The 17,655-nt window shown below is 31.8% G+C and overlaps 2 protein-coding genes across 3 annotated transcripts; one reads left to right on the forward strand and one right to left on the reverse strand.

Moving 5' to 3' along the window:
• On the reverse strand, positions 2,148 to 6,379 carry LOC109358639 (proline-rich receptor-like protein kinase PERK1). Its single transcript, XM_019602991.1, has 8 exons — positions 5,629 to 6,379; positions 4,378 to 4,938; positions 4,201 to 4,287; positions 4,054 to 4,124; positions 3,766 to 3,842; positions 3,273 to 3,420; positions 2,929 to 3,090; positions 2,148 to 2,650 (listed from the first exon to the last, which is right to left on the reverse strand). Exons 1-8 carry the CDS (start codon positions 6,233 to 6,235, stop codon positions 2,330 to 2,332), a joined length of 2,034 nt encoding a protein of 677 aa, XP_019458536.1. The 5' UTR covers positions 6,236 to 6,379; the 3' UTR covers positions 2,148 to 2,329.
• Positions 13,458 to 17,110, forward strand: LOC109358794 (ESX-3 secretion system protein EccA3-like). 2 transcript variants are annotated; one of them, XM_019603237.1, is made up of 7 exons: positions 13,458 to 13,787; positions 14,517 to 14,627; positions 14,736 to 14,834; positions 14,931 to 15,044; positions 15,120 to 15,423; positions 16,067 to 16,206; positions 16,316 to 17,110. In XM_019603237.1, the coding sequence occupies exons 1-7, from the start codon at positions 13,650 to 13,652 to the stop codon at positions 16,850 to 16,852; spliced, it is 1,443 nt and encodes a 480-aa protein (XP_019458782.1). In that variant the 5' UTR covers positions 13,458 to 13,649; the 3' UTR covers positions 16,853 to 17,110. The 2 variants fall into 2 exon arrangements, with proteins under 2 accessions (XP_019458782.1, XP_019458783.1); XM_019603238.1 differs by having other exon boundaries at positions 13,460 to 13,787; positions 14,931 to 15,041.

Consider the following 17,655-nt stretch of genomic DNA (forward strand, 5'->3'; position numbering starts at 1 on the left):
ACCCAAAATAACATCAAAATTTTAAAGTGGAAGGGTAAATTGAGTTGGAGGAAAAATGATTGACCCCTTTATGGAAGTTTCAAGCAGGTCAGAGTGATGTCATTGGTTGACTATAATGATTATATATCCTCTTTTTTTCGTGACTAATATTTATTTATTTATTTCTAATACTTCATTGGCCAAGCTTATGTTTCACAAAATTTATTAATAATTAATTTATAAGTAATATATGTTATTTTCTTACAATATAATATTGGTAAGTATATTTATATTATACCTTTGAAAGGACTTTTTCATTTTTGCATTAATCTTATTGTCATATCCGTTGATTATGCAATTTAATTTGGTAAAGTTATATGCAAGTTTGGTTGCCTATTTTTTTATTGAATTGATTAGTTTTAGGTAGCCAGAGAGGAAGTGAGTAGAGAAAAAGAGATAATTAGAAGTGGTTGCTTAAATTAATCATTAATAGTCGGTGTTCAATTTTTGCTACACTCATTTAAATTCGTAGCATGCAACTTTGGGTTCAAAATGGTGGTCAATAGTCAAAAGATTGAAATCCACTCTGTAGAATACTGCTATTTTCTGTCATTTCTTCATCTTGATTTATTCACTCTAACTAATTTTCCTTTTCATAATTGTATAATTTATGTTCTGATCATGATATCAACACTTAGTTCAAATTTATGATCATAAGTCAATTTTGTTCTCTTGTGTATTTTTCATTACATCCAAGGCTGGACTTAAAAAAGACCAAGAAATACTAAATAATCACTAAATGTTCATTTTGAATTTTTAAGTCATTATTTAAAATATATAAAGTTTATGTAATTTGCAACTATGTATATATATTATGAAAGGTAGGTAGCGGCCATAACAATGCTCCTAGAATCCAAAAAAGATAAGAAACAAATGTTTAAAGAAAAAAGAAAAAGAATGAATGAACAATAAGAACAAATTTTTGTTACACCGAATAACACATCTCATTGATTCATTATTGATGCTAAAAGATGAATATAATGATGATATTTATACATCAAAAGGAAAAATACTTAATAAAAAAAATTTAACAACAAACTCTCAACAAACTGATTGAGAAACATTGCCCATGCCTCACAGGGCATAGCCTAGCTGTATGTGCCTCTATAACTGAAATTATAGAGACACGATTATTTGTCTTGAGATATGATCGAGTTATCCTATAACACTTTTAATATATAGTTTTTGTAATTTGCAACTATGTATATATAAAAACTCCAAAATATGTTTTCCGTATAAAGTGGAACATGATTACATCCATGTGCACTATGACATTTTCTTCCGTGTGGGGTTTTATTGCAAGTCCTAATTCTCTCCTATTAATAAACTGAATAATAACCAGCTAGTTTGTAGTTGTCTTTTTCTTAATGATTCTATGCATGTGACAAATGCTTTGCGTGTTTCTAAAAGGTATATGTTTTTCATTATTTGGCATACATGAACTTGCTTTATTAGGTTCCGTTACACATAAATGAAAATAGAACATGCAAGTTGGTGCATATTTGGTGTATTTTAAAACACCTTTAAAATAGTGATACTAGGTAACTCTATCTAGTAAGGTCTAAAGAAAGTATCTTTAAAAAGATCTATTTCTAGGATTTGAAAATATAATCTTCGAATTAAGGGACATGAAACATTACAGATATTTTAATGTAGGATATGAGATTAAAAAATAGAATATTTTGAATCCCTTAAAACAAGACATGGTAGTGTTTGTGTTCCAAACATTGCCTTAAAAAGTGATTAAATAATCCCACCGATTCAAAGCTAGGACAGTACAATGTCTATGCAAGTGCAACTCCTTGTTTGCTTTAACAAATCATTAGGTTAAATAAAGACAGTTTGTTTTTTAGATTCAAACTAAATGACTTACCAACAAGACATTGGTCTATTAATATAAAGACCCGTTAGATTTTCAGATTGACCAAAAGGTGTTGAGAGGGACAACCACGGACCCCAAAAGGGATTAGTTCCTTACCAAAATGTAAAAGATACCGGCCTTGCAAAAAAATGATATTAACACACGAGCAAAACCAACCTGCTTACAAAATGGACAACAATGTTGATGCATTTAGTTTCAAATCCTTAAGCTGAATTAAACAAAAAAATGGAAGCATTGAACTGTGTTATTTTGTTGTATACTCTGATAAATACAACTAAAAAGATTATCAATTGTGAGTAAGAATAATTGGCAAGTAACTCTCCATACATGTCAGTCAAATAATCAAAATGACAAAGGTAAAAAGACCAATGATAAGGATTTTTATACAAGTAAACAATTGTTCAAGGTTCAAGGTTTCCCACTACTGAAAACTTGGGCATTCTTCACCATATTCATTTCCATTTCTCTGGTGGTTTGGCGGCTCTGCCCTTCATTGCTTGAGCCAGATGGGTATAAACCATACTCGCTTGTTGGCGCACTGTACCCACTGCTAGCACCATACTCCTGGGTTCCCTCAAGTGCCGCTTTTCGGAACTTTTTCATGTCCTCCTTGTATTGCGAAGTGTCGTAATCTGAGCTACCATAAGAACTGTATGCAGTGCTGTGTCCAGGTCTAGTTCCATCATTAAGATCTTCTAGAGACACAACTCCTTCCAGAGCACGCACAACCTGTAGTGTATCGTCACGAGTGTTAATAGAAAGATTTTTGCATATAGCAGAAAATTCAAATTAGTGTTTCATAATCATATTATCGAATTTAGTTTGTTGTCAATTAAATCCATTATACAACCTACACTTGATCTGATTAGAACCTAACCTAGACACTTGGTGTCAGCTATATAAAAAGTGTAACTATTGTGAGGTTATGGTTCAATATTTTTCATTCCAAATATACCATAAAATAAGATGCTCTAATACATGACAACAGATGACAAAAACTTCTTTACCTGGCTCATCCTTGGTCGACGTTTTGCTGAATAACGTATGCAAGCTGCAGCACATGCCACCATCCGAGCCAGATCATCCCGATTAAATTCATTCTGGAGCCTTGGGTCAATCAGAGAATCAAAATCATCTTCTTCCAAAGAACGTGTGAGCACAGGCCTAGCCTGTGACAATAAAGATGGATTCAGTTAATTAATAGCTGCTCGACCTTGTTCTCCCTTAATAAAAAAAAGAAACACATAAACCTATCTTCTATATTCAATATTTTATGAATATACACATGTCAATGAATTTATTGTTGCAAATAACATTTAGGCCCCAAAAAGAGGAGCATAATAACACTTACCCAGTCTACCAAACTGTCCTCCGCGTAGTTATGATGTATATCAACTGGCCGTCTTCCAGTTATTAACTCAAGAAGCATGACTCCATAGGAGAACACATCAGATTTGTCCGTCAGTTTTCCAGTAGAAGCATACTCTGGAGCAAGATACCTGTAAGCAGTAATTGATGAATAACTGATGAGGCAAAATTTTAAGTTATATATATAGTGTCAAACAGCATAATAATTTTTGTTTTGCTCATCAACCTTAGTTGACAGTGATACCTCCATTAAAAATTGACGACAATAACACATGGCATAGCAAAAAAACACAAGTTCACTTGAAAGTTTGAGGCTTTGAGCTACGACGTACTATCTCTGTGTCAGGACAAATCGTTAAAGAATATCCTAGTCACACCTAAGGACTTAATCTATTAAAAATGGACTTGAAGAAACTATTTTTCGTTAAGATATCTAAGGCTCTTGAAAAGATACATAGAATGAAGTTTGTTCCTACCCAAAAGTCCCCATCACTCGAGTGGAAACATGAGTGTTGACTTCAGAAGCAATCTTTGCAAGCCCAAAATCAGCAACCTGTCAAAAGTGAACAACTGATACTGAATTAATCTAAAAATCACAAATGCATTTAGAAGGGTTTACTAACACTACCAAAGCCACCTTTAAAGGATAGATAGTAATGGGAAGACAGATAAATCACATTAATCAGACTAATTGAAGTAGACAATGAGAAGTTATTTTTATAACTTCAATAATTGCTAATAAGGCGACACATAACAGAACATACCTTGGCTTCAAACTTGAAGTCCAGAAGGATGTTAGCAGCTTTGATATCACGATGGATGATCTTAGGATGACCTGAAAGAAACGATAATTACAATTCAACAACATTTGGTTCACAAATGAAATAAAAAATCAGACGAACAGCACATACAATCCTCATGAAGATATGCCAGTCCTTTTGCAGATCCTAAAGCAATTCGCAGTCTTGTGGACCAATCCATGGTAGGTCTCCCCTTTCCTACAGTTCAAATAGCCATCAATGAACGGACCACCGACATTGTATTTTAGAATGACTTTTCCAAACAGAAAGCTAAAACCAGATATGTACCATGTAAATGGAATTCCAATGTATTGTTGGGAACAAATTCATAAACAAGCAGCCTACGGGTCCCATTGATGCAGTATCCCACCAAAGAAACAAGGTGTTTATGGTGAACACGGCTAATTATCTCAACTTCGGCTTGAAATTCACGCTCCCCTTGCCCGCTTCCGGCCTTAAGTTGCTTAACAGCAACCTCCTTTCCGTTGGGAAGAATTCCTCTGTGCACATAACCGAACCCACCTGATCCAAGGAGGTTGGCATTAGAGAAGCCATCAGTCGCAGACAGCAACTCCTCATATAAAAATGTGCTCTTAATGAAGCCCAATGAAAGTGCTGGAGAAGGTGGTGGATGTGGTTCACCAGCTGAATAGTTTGAACCAGACTCGACACTGCTGCTAACAAAAGGTGGAGGTGGCGGAGGTTGAGCAGGAACATAAATTTGGGACGATTGTCCAGTTGATGCAAGAGGAGGCATAGGAGACGGCTTAGGCATCACCGGAACTACATGGTCTGAAGGTGGGGGAGCATTGTATTGCCATTGATGTGGGGGGGCGCCATATGGGTCAACTGTCAATTGTGGAAAAAATCAGCATCAGAAGAATCATAATACTAACAACATTAGAGTCCAATACCTCCGAAGATTACCAGCAAAACATAAAGTAAGGATCCATTTTTCTCCAATAAAGAATAACTTAATTGCTAAGATTGAACTAAAACAAATAGTTAAAAAATGAAAATATTTGCACTTAGATCTATATAGTTGATAACAATCTGCATTATAAGTGATAGGTTTTTGTTTTTCATATCACAGGGATTCATCACAAAAAAAGAATACACACATATTAGTACAAAGCCTAAATCGGTCCCTAAAAAAACAGGGACACATTTGATTTTGTAAAAAATTGAAAGAATCTAAAGTCAATCCTAAAAATCTCAAATGCAGGTATTGATAGATACTAAACTATCCTAAAGTTTAAACTTTAAAGTGAAAATTATATATTGAACATGCATGAGATTTTTTCGGACCAAACATTGAAATTTTATATTTTTCAAGGGAAAAATCTCCGTGGGTATTTTTTTATAGAAAGATTAAGGCCTTATAATTATAAGGTAGAAAAAACATTAAGAAAATTGCACCCAATTTCCCAAATACATATTATGCAATAATATATTGATAAAATGAATATAATTGAAAGAAAACAAAACCCCATGTGTGTAAAAACAAAGAACAGACACAAATGAAATCAAAGGTATCACCTTTTTGTTGATGTTGGTGTTGTGGTGGAGGAGGATAGTATAGTTCTTCATCGCGTCTTCTCTTCTTTTTTCTGCAACATATGCACAAAATGCTTAGCACTAGCACCACCGCCACCGCTCCAGCGGCGATTCCGACCACCAATCCGGTGGAAATGCCCGATCCGGATGATGGCGGCCGCGACGGTGGAGACTTAGACGAAGATGGGGTTTTCGGGGTGGAAGGGGAATGTGGAGGTGGTGGGGAGAATCGAGACGGTGGTGCCGGAGTAATTTTACCGCCGCCTGGAGATGGAGGTGAAAGTGATGGCGGAGATGGAGACGGTGGAGAGGTTGATGGGGTGGTTGGAGCTGGTGGTGAGGTTGACGGAGTGGTTGGAGCAGGCGGTGATGCAGATGGAGTTGCCGGTGGAGGCGCAGAAGGCGTAGCCGGTGGTGGTGCAGATGGAGTCGCCGGTGGTGGCGCAGAGGGAGTCGCCGGTGGTGGCGCAGAGGGAGTATCAGGTGGGGCCGCAGAGGGAGTATCAGGTGGTGGTGCAGAGGGTGTTGACGGCGGAGGAGCGGTGGTGTTTGAAGCCGGCGGAGAAGAGGGAGCAGATGCTGCAGACATTATGATAAAATAATTTCAAAGAAAAATAACAAAAAAAATGAAAATTGGAAAAGAAAGATTAAGATTTAAGAGAAGGCAATAGAATGAAAAGTGAAAAAATGTGAGTGTTTGTTAATTCTCTCTCTAAAAATTGTAGAGAGAGAGTGAGAGTGTGTAATAATATATAAAAGAGAAAGCAATGCCTTTTATTTGAATCTGTGTGTGAAAATGGGACCCACACGTATTGCTTATCAAATTAAATATTTTATGATATTTATAGGATTTAAATGGTAATAAATATTTTTTTGTTATTATACATGGATTGAATTTGTTTTTTTAATTAATAATAATAACAGAATTCATGGTATGTTTTTTTTACTTATTTATGAGTTTAAGTGATTTGATTATGATATTTTAATTCTCAACCAATTTTGTTCAATATTATCAATTACTTATTTTGGATTTGTTTTCCTCTTTTTGTCTCTTTGGTTCATTGGTCTCTTCTATTTTATGGAGTTATTCAATTTGGTTGGATATTGGATTCTTGGCGCATTTATTTGCAATTACTTACATAAGTTACATCTAGTTTACCAATTTAATTCTCACATTTTTAATTTTAGTTTTTCATTGTAAGCAATTATATTTATAAGAAATTATATTTATAACAAATTTTAATATAGTTCTAGCCTTCTAGGATTTGAAAAGGAACTTATATGAGATTTTGAAGATGTTTTCTTTTCCATATTTCCTCTTATTTGAGACATGTAATTGAATGCATGAACAATCACTTATCAAATTTCTTAGTTTTCCTTTTAAATTATTATGACAAATGTATAGAGCATTGATCTTTGCGTGGTAAAAAATGATATACCTTAAAAAAATATTTATTAAAGTCAAAGTATTTTTAGAGTATGGAATTAAATGATAAACTTTGATTTATTTTGTTAAGGATATGAAAGAGACAATAATTGTGAAATTTGTTTTAATCTCATGATCTTTTCTAGGAACTTTTTTACTCCTAATGATTAGATTTGTGCTTAATTGACTCAAATTGAGTATGATTGAGTATATATGTAATATCAATATCTTATAGTTAATCGTTTTAGGCAATTTCAAGTTAGTCAAAGCAAAATTGTAATACTACATTCATTCACATTTAGGTTGAGCTGAAATATAGATATAAGATTCATAATATCTGTAAAATTAATACTAACAATTTAACTATTTACATGACTTAATACAACTATAAACAGATAAACACTTGACTTGTGACTTAGCTTGCACCCCTTCCATTTCCAAATTCTTATATATGCACTAGTATTGTCCTTTCATAATATAAGAATAATTTTTTAATCAGTTTTTAATTAATTAAGATCAATGGTGATACCTTCACTTCAACAAATAAATCTCTTGATGCTAAAATGCAAACAACATCACAAAGCCTCTTCTTTTGGGCTTTCACTCACTCTAGTGTAGGAGGCAAATAAATTTGAATATGAAGACTTAGTTTTCTAAATCATTGTTTTATATATAAGGTTATTCCACTCATATTGGTTAATTGTGAGGGGGTCAAAGATTAGGTGACCCATTTTATGTGTTTTGAAGAAACAAATTAAGCCTTTTTTATATAATAAAAAAACACTATTTGTTAATTATTACTCTAAGATTTAGACACGTGGATAGCAAGCAATAGCTAACAACAAGTAACCACTAACACTCAAGACAAGGACTTTCTTCCAAATAAATATTTAAAAGGCAAGAGATATGAGTTTATAATCTATAACACTTAGTGTAAAGTTTTTTAAAGTATCAGTATAACATTCATCAATAATTTGAATGATTTTTGTTTGAAAGTCAATAATAATTAACATATGAATGAATGATGATTTGCTAACAATATAAAAAATACTTACACTGTCAATATATACATATTAAATGCAAGAAATATTAGATTGTCTAAGATTAACATGGTTTGATTCTAGATAAATGATTTGGTAGTACCACATGCATCACCACCACTAAATACTCATCATAAGAGTTGGAAAAAAAAACTATAAGTAATGGGTGTTGATATTTTAGACCATCCAATAATTCCTCGTCTAGCTATGGAAACAATTGCAATGAGAGTTTATAGTGATAAATGTTATGTACTTGATGATTGGATCTTTTTAAATTAAAGATAAGTTTAACACTTTTACGTCACTCTTTCAAATTCAATTAGGCACTCCATTCGGCTTTATCATATTCCCCCAATATTTTTGGGCACATTCGCAGTGGAACTCTACAAATATGTTTGAGTTGGAATATTGTTCTTTGTGCATCTCCTTCTCTCTGTTTATCTCCTTGTGAAAGGAAAACTAATAATTTGTAATGATATCTCATTCTATATTATAGACTAATTAAATTTTATTACATTCATTAAAAATAACTTTTTGTATTAATTGTTAAAATTTAATTAGTCAGAAACATAAAATAAGATATTTGTAAGGACATTACACATGGAAATAATAATCCACTTTTCTAGAAATGGACAAGTGTCAGGGAGGTTTCAACTTTAGGTGTGAGGTTCGATAGGAAAACTTGGCTTTGACAAAACAGCCGATGAAATAATGATACAAGAAAGGTTATTTTAACCATGTGTATCCTAACGGTCATAAAACAGGATTATTTTTAGAAAAAAGATATAGATGTGACAATGGAGTAAGTTTTTTTACACTATCATTATATAATTTATTTTAACTATTATTGACTTTTACGTAAAAATAATACAAATAAATAACAAATAATATATGAGTATTAAATCTATTTACTGAGAGTGTAAAGATGTATACAAAGTTAGTACATCTTCTATTGTTTATTTGAATTACTTTTTCTGAAAAAATGAATATGATTAAAAATGAATGATGCAACAACAATATAAAAAGAGAATAATGTATCTCCTAATATATATATATATATATATATATATATATATATATATATATATATATATATATGGACTATTAGTATGTAAATTTTTATAATGTCTATAGATATAGATAGATACTAGACTCTATTATTTAATGTGATTGACCTTATGTATCCATCGTTCAAAGGAGAATCATCCACCTTACTCACTTCCAAACAAGAAGTTTCAATCATGAAAAAAAATTGAACTCAATACTTTACTTATTACTTAATAAAATCAATAAAATTGAACTCAACTAGTATTTGATCTCACGCCTAGAAGTGATATGAATTAGATTGTTTCTCCACTATCAATAAGATTCTCATTTCACACTCTATGAAACGTGTAATTTTTAACGTTCTAAAAATATATAATATTTAACTTCTTTTATTTAATTTCTAACATTAAATTCAATCTCTTCTTTTTTAATTTTTGTAATAATATGAGAAAAAGATATATGTACTAATAATATATAAAATTTATATATTATTATTGTATTATTTATTATTGATTTTTAATTATTGTTGATTTTTTAGAAAATATAATATAAATTAATGGTAGTTAATAAAATTTGTATGTGTATAAATTTTTACACTATTAATATATATTTTACACTCATAATTTATTGCTAAAACTATCCCTTTCTTAATTCAAAATACTTTCACTCTGAAATTTGATATATCAAATGTATAGGATAAGAACATCATATAATAGAGGAAAACATATATATTGATTGTGTAAAAGTTTTTATATTGTCACTATTTATCATTTACAATTATAATTATTACTTAAATAAAAAATAATATAAATGAATAATGAATAATAGATTATTTGTATATAAATTTTTACACTATTAATGTATAAATATTACATTATAAATAATATCTTGATAATATAAAAAATAATGAATATTAAGACATGGACATTAAATAATAGGATGATAATGTAAAAAGTCATTAGCAGATATATTATGAGAGTATAATATATGTATATCGTTAGTATAATATAAAGATTTATATATTGATAATATATTATGTACTATTTATTTGTATTATTTTTATTGAAGAATAAAAAATAATTAAACATGAATGATAAATAATATAATGACAATATATAAAATTGATTAATAGTTCATACATTCTTTTTTTCATTAACTCATGAATAATTATATACCCGTTTTAGTTGGGAACCTTCTTGTCTTCAACTGCTGCCTTATTTGTTAAAATGAATCAAAGTACAGGCGATATAAGAAAACAAAAGATGACCGAAGTAACTAAGTAAATAAAAGAAATAGTTGAAGTTTTTCCATAATGTGAATGGCTTTGAATTTAAATAAGATTGGCTACATTAAAAATACTTTTGATTAAACAAAAAAAAGTTTTTTCTTTTCTTCTTTTTTGGCAAATCAAGATGATGTTGATATAGTGACTTAAGATCCATCGGATTTTCAAAGTCGAATGTTCAATTTTTGAAGCGACACTTATTGGGAGAAGTAACTATAACTTCTGAAGAATTAATTCTTTACAGACAAAAGTGAAAAGATATCTTTTATAAGTACAAAAATACATATAGGCTCTCTCTTTTTGGTGCCTAGGTTGTTTAAAACCAACGGCAATCTAAGGTGGATTGAGTCAGATTCACATGCCATTCTTTTTTCTTTATCTCCTTATTGCTTAATTGAGAATATTCACATCATCACATGGGGTATATCAATCTATCAATTATTATATTTATATTTGCTTCCTATCTTTATCATAATTTGTGCCGTGACATTCGTTTGATTTTTGATTCTATGGACCAAATATCTTATACACTTTTGCACATACCAGTTGCTTAATTAATCAATTCATTTCTATATTATTTTGAGTTATTTTTTATTTTTTCATTCTGATTTCTGAGCAATCAGAAATTAAAGTCTATATGAACCGACTATATTCCTTAGCTGTACATGTGTGTCTATATATCTACTTCTCTTCATATATGTAGCTTAGTTTGTAAGGAAAAAATGTTGGGGGTTAAAGTTTATTCAAATTTGGCATCGGTTAAATTCATTTCATGGTTTAGTACTTCAAAAGTACCATGAATGTTTTGTCAACAAAATAAGTAAGAGCATGTTGTGGTGATAGTGGTAATTAAAATTATGGTTAGATAATCAATTATGTATTTACTTAAAACTTTTGGCCTACTTGGTGAATAAAATCAGATAAAAGGATAGAGAGAATATAATTTCTTGTTTTGTTTATCGTTTAATACATAACAGATAATGATAACATTCATGTGGTCGCGGTAGAGGTATCGGTATGAAATACAAAATATAATAAACAACTATAATATAATTTTATGACATTAAAATAAATTATTATATTATTCTGACTCATCAAATTCTAGATTGCAATAGGATTATACGATATTTGTTAGGATACTCACTAGAGAGCCCTCATAATGAATTAGAATATCAAAGCAACTGGCCTTCCATATTGCACATGAGGAAATATGCTGTCTATATACAAAATTTTGGAAACAAATTTTGGAAGCCATTGTGATTTCACAAGGTGTGCCAGGTAGCAGGGTATATATTCTTCCATCTTTATATGATGCTTTTAAACTATATGCATGTTCTTAATCACTCACATCAAGTTTGAATGAAATGCTCATTCCCTGCTCCCTCGCATGAATATTAAATTCATTACTTAGCACAAGAGTTATGCAATATATACATGTCCACTTTATAGATTTCCCATGCATTTAATAATTTCTTCAAATATTTCATTCAATATTTTCTTCAAATATGTCTATTTTATAAAATAAGTTAATTAGTTTAATAGTTGCTATCAAAATTTTGGGGAAAAACATTTTGAATTGTTGATTCATTACCATCATATACACTACTTAACATTGTCACATAACAAATATACGAGATATCGTCTTTATTTTTTATAGTTCAGTATTTATGTATTATTGAGGTAAAGTTTTTCTTACATATATCATTCATAATCATATATACTACTTTGGTTAAAGTAAAATAAGGGTGATAATGAGTACACGTGAAGATAATATACACAATAGTGGAGCCCAATATATTATGAGAGATTATAATTGCTTGCTTTAGCACATGCGGCTCATAACATATTAACATGTTTCTAATTCATACTTGTAACTGGTACATGTTATAATATGAAACTTGAGCCCAATGTATTATGTAATGTGAAATTTCTTATAGTAGTATCTTTCATCCAAATTCCAACTTATACATTTTTTTGGTGATAATAAAAATAAACACACCATCAATTAAATGAGTATGATAACCATGTATTCTCTTTATACACTTCTATTGCATGAGTAAAAGAAAACCAAGCCCAATTTTCAGCCCAGATCTAAAGTTGATCTGCCCCTGCTGTGTTCGATGAACTACCTTGAAATGCTAAAGGTGCATATAATGCTCTACCCTGAAAATACATTCCTGGCAATAGCATAGTGTAATTTCCATTATTCTCCTATAGGAAAAGAAACACCTTCAAAACCTGCACATGTTAAATATGTGACCTGCTTTGGCCTAGCTTTTCATAATACACATGGCTTGTTGAGTGCAAAGGATGGACCCAACCAAATTTATTGAAACAATCTACAACAATTACAAACATGTTATATTTACACACTATAAGAATATTCTGAGATTTGAACTCATAACCTATCTATGCAAACAACCTAAATTAACAAAACAAATAAAATAAGGAACTACTTATTAACAAATACCTCTTTAATATATTCATCACTAAATTGAAGCAGTGGTCTAAACTCTAAAACCTTTATTTGTTCCAACATCGTTTATCTGTTTGAATAAAAAATGAAAAAAAAGAAGATTATGAACACAAATAAAGAAACTGGATTCTGCATGATACAAGGAATCCTAAGATGTTTTGCTGCTTCAGTAAAGAATAGAAAACTCAAATTTAAGTGAAGAGATAGAAAACTTGTTAGTAAAGTCAATTAGCATAACTCTTCAAGGCAAGGCAGAGCAGGTTCATATTTTGATGAGTGTTAACTCTAGTGAATGCATACCAAACACATTTTAGCTGAACTCTATGTCACTCAAACCAAGTGTAGAGTTAGATTATGGATTTAATATTTTTTACACTGTCAACCCATCATGCATTATTCATATGTATCATTGACTTTTAAATAAAACAAAAGTAATACAAATGAATGGTTGATGTATTGAATATTACAAAACTTCACACCCACCGTGCATGGATTTTAGCCACAAGATTCAACAACCAGTGTTTATATAGAAGGTAGAAAAGAGAGAGAGAGAGAGAGAGAAAGTGAGAAGAGAGGAGGCGCAAGAGTAGGAAGCGGGCAATACTAACCACAAGATTCAACAACCAAATATTTAGCACCATATCTAAAGAATCACTCTCTTTTCCTCACATTTCTCTTGTTCTCATTTCTCCTCCAAATTCTTGCTTCTTCCTTCAAATTCCAATCATCATGAACAGGTCTCATGATAAGTGGTTAAGATCTCCGAAGCCACCCACTATCCATGGCTATGCTCACTCCGGTGATCTTATTGGATTTCAGAGGTTACTTCGAGATATCCCATCCCTTCTCAATGAGACCAACCCTGTTGTAAGATCTTCATTTCTCACCAAATGGGCATCTCCAAAATCTTATCTTTTTCATTTTTAAACATGTTCTAGATCTTTTTCTGAATTATTTTCAATGCTAAATTTGTTGGGTATTGTGGGATTTTGTAATGATGCATGTAAGCTTTAGATCCTCTTTGATTTGGTTGGAGGTTTATCAATGTTAAGGATGCTTGATTGTTCTTTAGAAGGAGAGAAAAGATAACAAGTTTAGCTATTTTTAGTAGGAAGTATAAACATTTTAATGAGGACCTGAAAATTTTGAATTTTAGCTATTTTTGTTCCCTCTCCCTTTGAAGGAGGTACATCAATGTTAGTATGCTTGATTGTCCTATGTAGTAGGGTATAATTTGTGGGGTGTTAAGAAAAAATAACAAGGTTAAATTATCTCCATTGCTAGTTAAGCTGTGGATCCAGTTAGCTAAGCTTAAAAAAGCGATTCTCTAAACAATTTTGTCAGAAACATTATAAAAGTCGAGTTCGATTTTTTTGCTCTTCAAATAAACACCCAACAAAACAAGCATATAAATGTCAGAAGTGATATTATTTTTTTTCAATTTTAAAGAAAAACCCTGAACAAACTGGCACTAAATCTTCATTTTTTGTTCACTATGCTAGCATCATTAGAATTAATTAAAAGTAAAAATTGAGACAAACATAGATAATTGTATGTATAATTTACCTCTGAAGATCTAACCAGTTTTAAATGCAGATGGCACAGACACCACTTCATGTTTCTGCAGGTCACAACAGGGCTGAGATAGTTCAATTTCTTCTTGATTGGCAAGGACCGGGTAGAGTTGAGTTGGAGGCTAAGAATATGGTTGGTATTCGTCATTGTCAAAACTTTCGTGTCAAGTTATTATTTGTATGGAGACTTTCAGTTATTGTCTTGTAATTCTTAAAAGCGTTGTTTGTATCACTATTGCAGTATGGAGAAACTCCATTGCACATGGCAGCAAAGAATGGGTGCAGTGAAGCTGCACGGTTACTTCTTACTCATAGTGCTTTTGTTGAAGCCAGAGCATATGTGAGTTTTCTTGTCACTTCATCTGTCATGTTGATTAGTTCAAAGTTCAAACCAAGAAAGAATAATTTGTTAGTTCATTCCTTTTTTCCCTTGCAGAATGGTATGACACCTTTACACCTAGCTGTTTGGCACTCACTACGAGCGGACGAATTCTTAACTGTGAAAGTACTGCTCGAGTACAATGCTGATTGCAGTGCTAAGGACAATGTAGTAAAATTAACTTCCTGTTTTTTATGTTATTTTAACATTTTCTGTGAAAACGTTGCTCAAACCTATGAATTGCAGGAGGGAATGACTCCTTTAAATCATCTTTCTCAAGGCCCTGGAAATGAGAAACTTAGGGAATTATTAAACTGGCATCTTGAAGAGCAGAGGAAGAGACGAGCCATTGAAGCGTGTGGTGAAACCAAAGCTAAAATGGATGAGCTTGAAAAGGAATTAGGATATATTGTGGGTCTAAATGATCTAAAAATGCAATTACGTAAGTGGGCAAAGGGCATGCTTTTGGATGAGAGGCGTAGAGCTCTTGGTCTGCATGTTGGCACTAGAAGACCCCCTCATATGGCCTTTCTCGGCAATCCCGGAACAGGTTATTTTTGACAGATTTATTTTGAATTATAGTGTGTGTGTGTATTGCTTTGTTCAATACTGCAAACCTGTCTTGCTCTACGGTCTGCACTTATTGTCTTTGCTTTGCACTTACCATTTTATGCTACAAGATTTTTGTTTGTTTGTGTTTTTATCGAATTTTCATGTTTCTATTAAACACGACTTGGCATGATTTGCCTTTTGTATGTATACGTTTGCATGGCCACTGAAGTTAATTGGCATAGAGAAATGGTAATTAGTTCTGAATTCCTTATCGCGCCACTGCTGCTAATCCTTTGATTTGTTGGCTGTTCTGTTTCTTCTCGCTATTCCTTAATTAGTGCCATTTTGCATCCTAAGCTTTTCACTGTTTATTGGTTTAGATTGATGAAACTGCACCTTATTACATAACTGACAGCACACAGATGTAACTTTGTTTTTACATAAAAATGAAAATTCAACTAGATCAATCATGTCTGCCTTCATTTTCTTTTCATACCATGATTTCATATGTTACCCCATTGAGATTTTTTCACTTATATTTGTTGGTGCCTTCTTTTTACTCTATCACGTACTTCGTTTGTTTGTTATCTTCTATCTTCCTTTTGCAATTAGCTGTTGAAGTTGACTTACCTATTTAATAGGTAAAACTATGGTAGCGCGGATCCTTGGAAAATTACTCCATATGGTGGGAATTCTACCAACCGATAAGGTGACAGAAGTACAACGGACTGATTTAGTTGGTGAATTTGTTGGTCATACAGGTCCTAAAACACGAAAGAAGGTATGTTACTGGCTTTGAAATCTTATCTTTTTTCCGTACCCCTGATTTGGCTTCTAGAAACTATAGTAGACCACATTGATTAACAAGGGACTTCACATACCGTAAACAGATCCAGGAAGCAGAAGGAGGGATTCTTTTTGTGGATGAAGCTTATAGACTGATACCGATGCAAAAGTCAGATGATAAGGACTATGGATTGGAAGCATTAGAGGAGATTATGTCTGTCATGGACCATGGAAAAATTGTGGTTATATTCGCAGGTTACCACGAACCAATGAATCGAGTAATCACTTCCAATGAAGGTTTCAGTAGAAGGGTGACCAAGTTTTTCCATTTTAACGACTTTAATTCAAAAGAACTAGCAGAAATTCTTCACACCAAGATGAACAATTTATCAAAAGATAGTTTGCTCTACGGATTTAAGCTGCACCCCTCTTGCAATATAGAAGCTTTAGCAGCATTGATAGAAAGGGAAACAACAGAAAAGCAGAGAAAGGAGACTAATGGTGGCTTGATAGATACTATGTTGGTTAATGCAAGAGAAAATTTGGACTTGAGGCTTAGCTTTGAATGTATAGATACAGAAGAACTTCTTACAATCACATTGGTAGATTTAGAAGCAGGCCTTCAGTTAGTATCACAATAATGATTTGCAGCTGCACAATGAAGAGAGCTATCATATAAGATTGGCTACAATAGGTGGATAATTATTTGTAATTGATAATGTTATAATATAGGCTCTATTATGCACTTTGCCTTATTTTTTAAGTCTGTTTTTAACTGTATTATTTGTATTTTGTTCATTATTGTAGGGCAGTTATAAATCTGCCTTTCAACTTGTGGCTGTTGGAACATATTTCCATTTATTATTCCATTGTTGGGTTGTTAAGCATTTAATTTGTGATATTTCCTCTATTATTTTAACACTTTGTATGATTTTCAATGGTAATTGTATGAATATAATGAGAGAGTTTGTCTAGTTTTTCATTGTTTAGATATTTTTGAGTGACCATTTTCACTATATGACTTTGCCTGGGATTGAAGGATGAATTTGTTTGTTGCAAATTATTACAAAAAATATTTGCCCCCTTTTCTAAGAAATGAAACTATGGAATTCAAAGAAAGACATTTTGTGCTTTTCTAAGTAATACTAATGAAGACAAGCAACTGTTTTCTACTAATTATTAGGGAAATATAGGAAACATCTAAATCAATGACATTCCGTGCAAGCCAATAATAAGAAGCACTTGCACGAAAAAAGTTGCTTAAAATGGGAAGCGATTGTGCCCAAAAGCAAACTTGATAAAGAAAACGGGATCACCAATTAAATAAAAGAATCATAAGAGTGAGGACAAAACATGAGAGAATTTATTGGTTTTCTTTTCTTTCATAAATACCCTTAATTAAGACAAATGTTTATTTAAAGCAATGTTTTTTGTTTTATGACAA

Source organism: Lupinus angustifolius, chromosome LG10 (genome assembly GCF_001865875.1).
Source record: "Lupinus angustifolius cultivar Tanjil chromosome LG10, LupAngTanjil_v1.0, whole genome shotgun sequence".
Taxonomy (NCBI): Eukaryota; Viridiplantae; Streptophyta; class Magnoliopsida; order Fabales; family Fabaceae; genus Lupinus; species Lupinus angustifolius.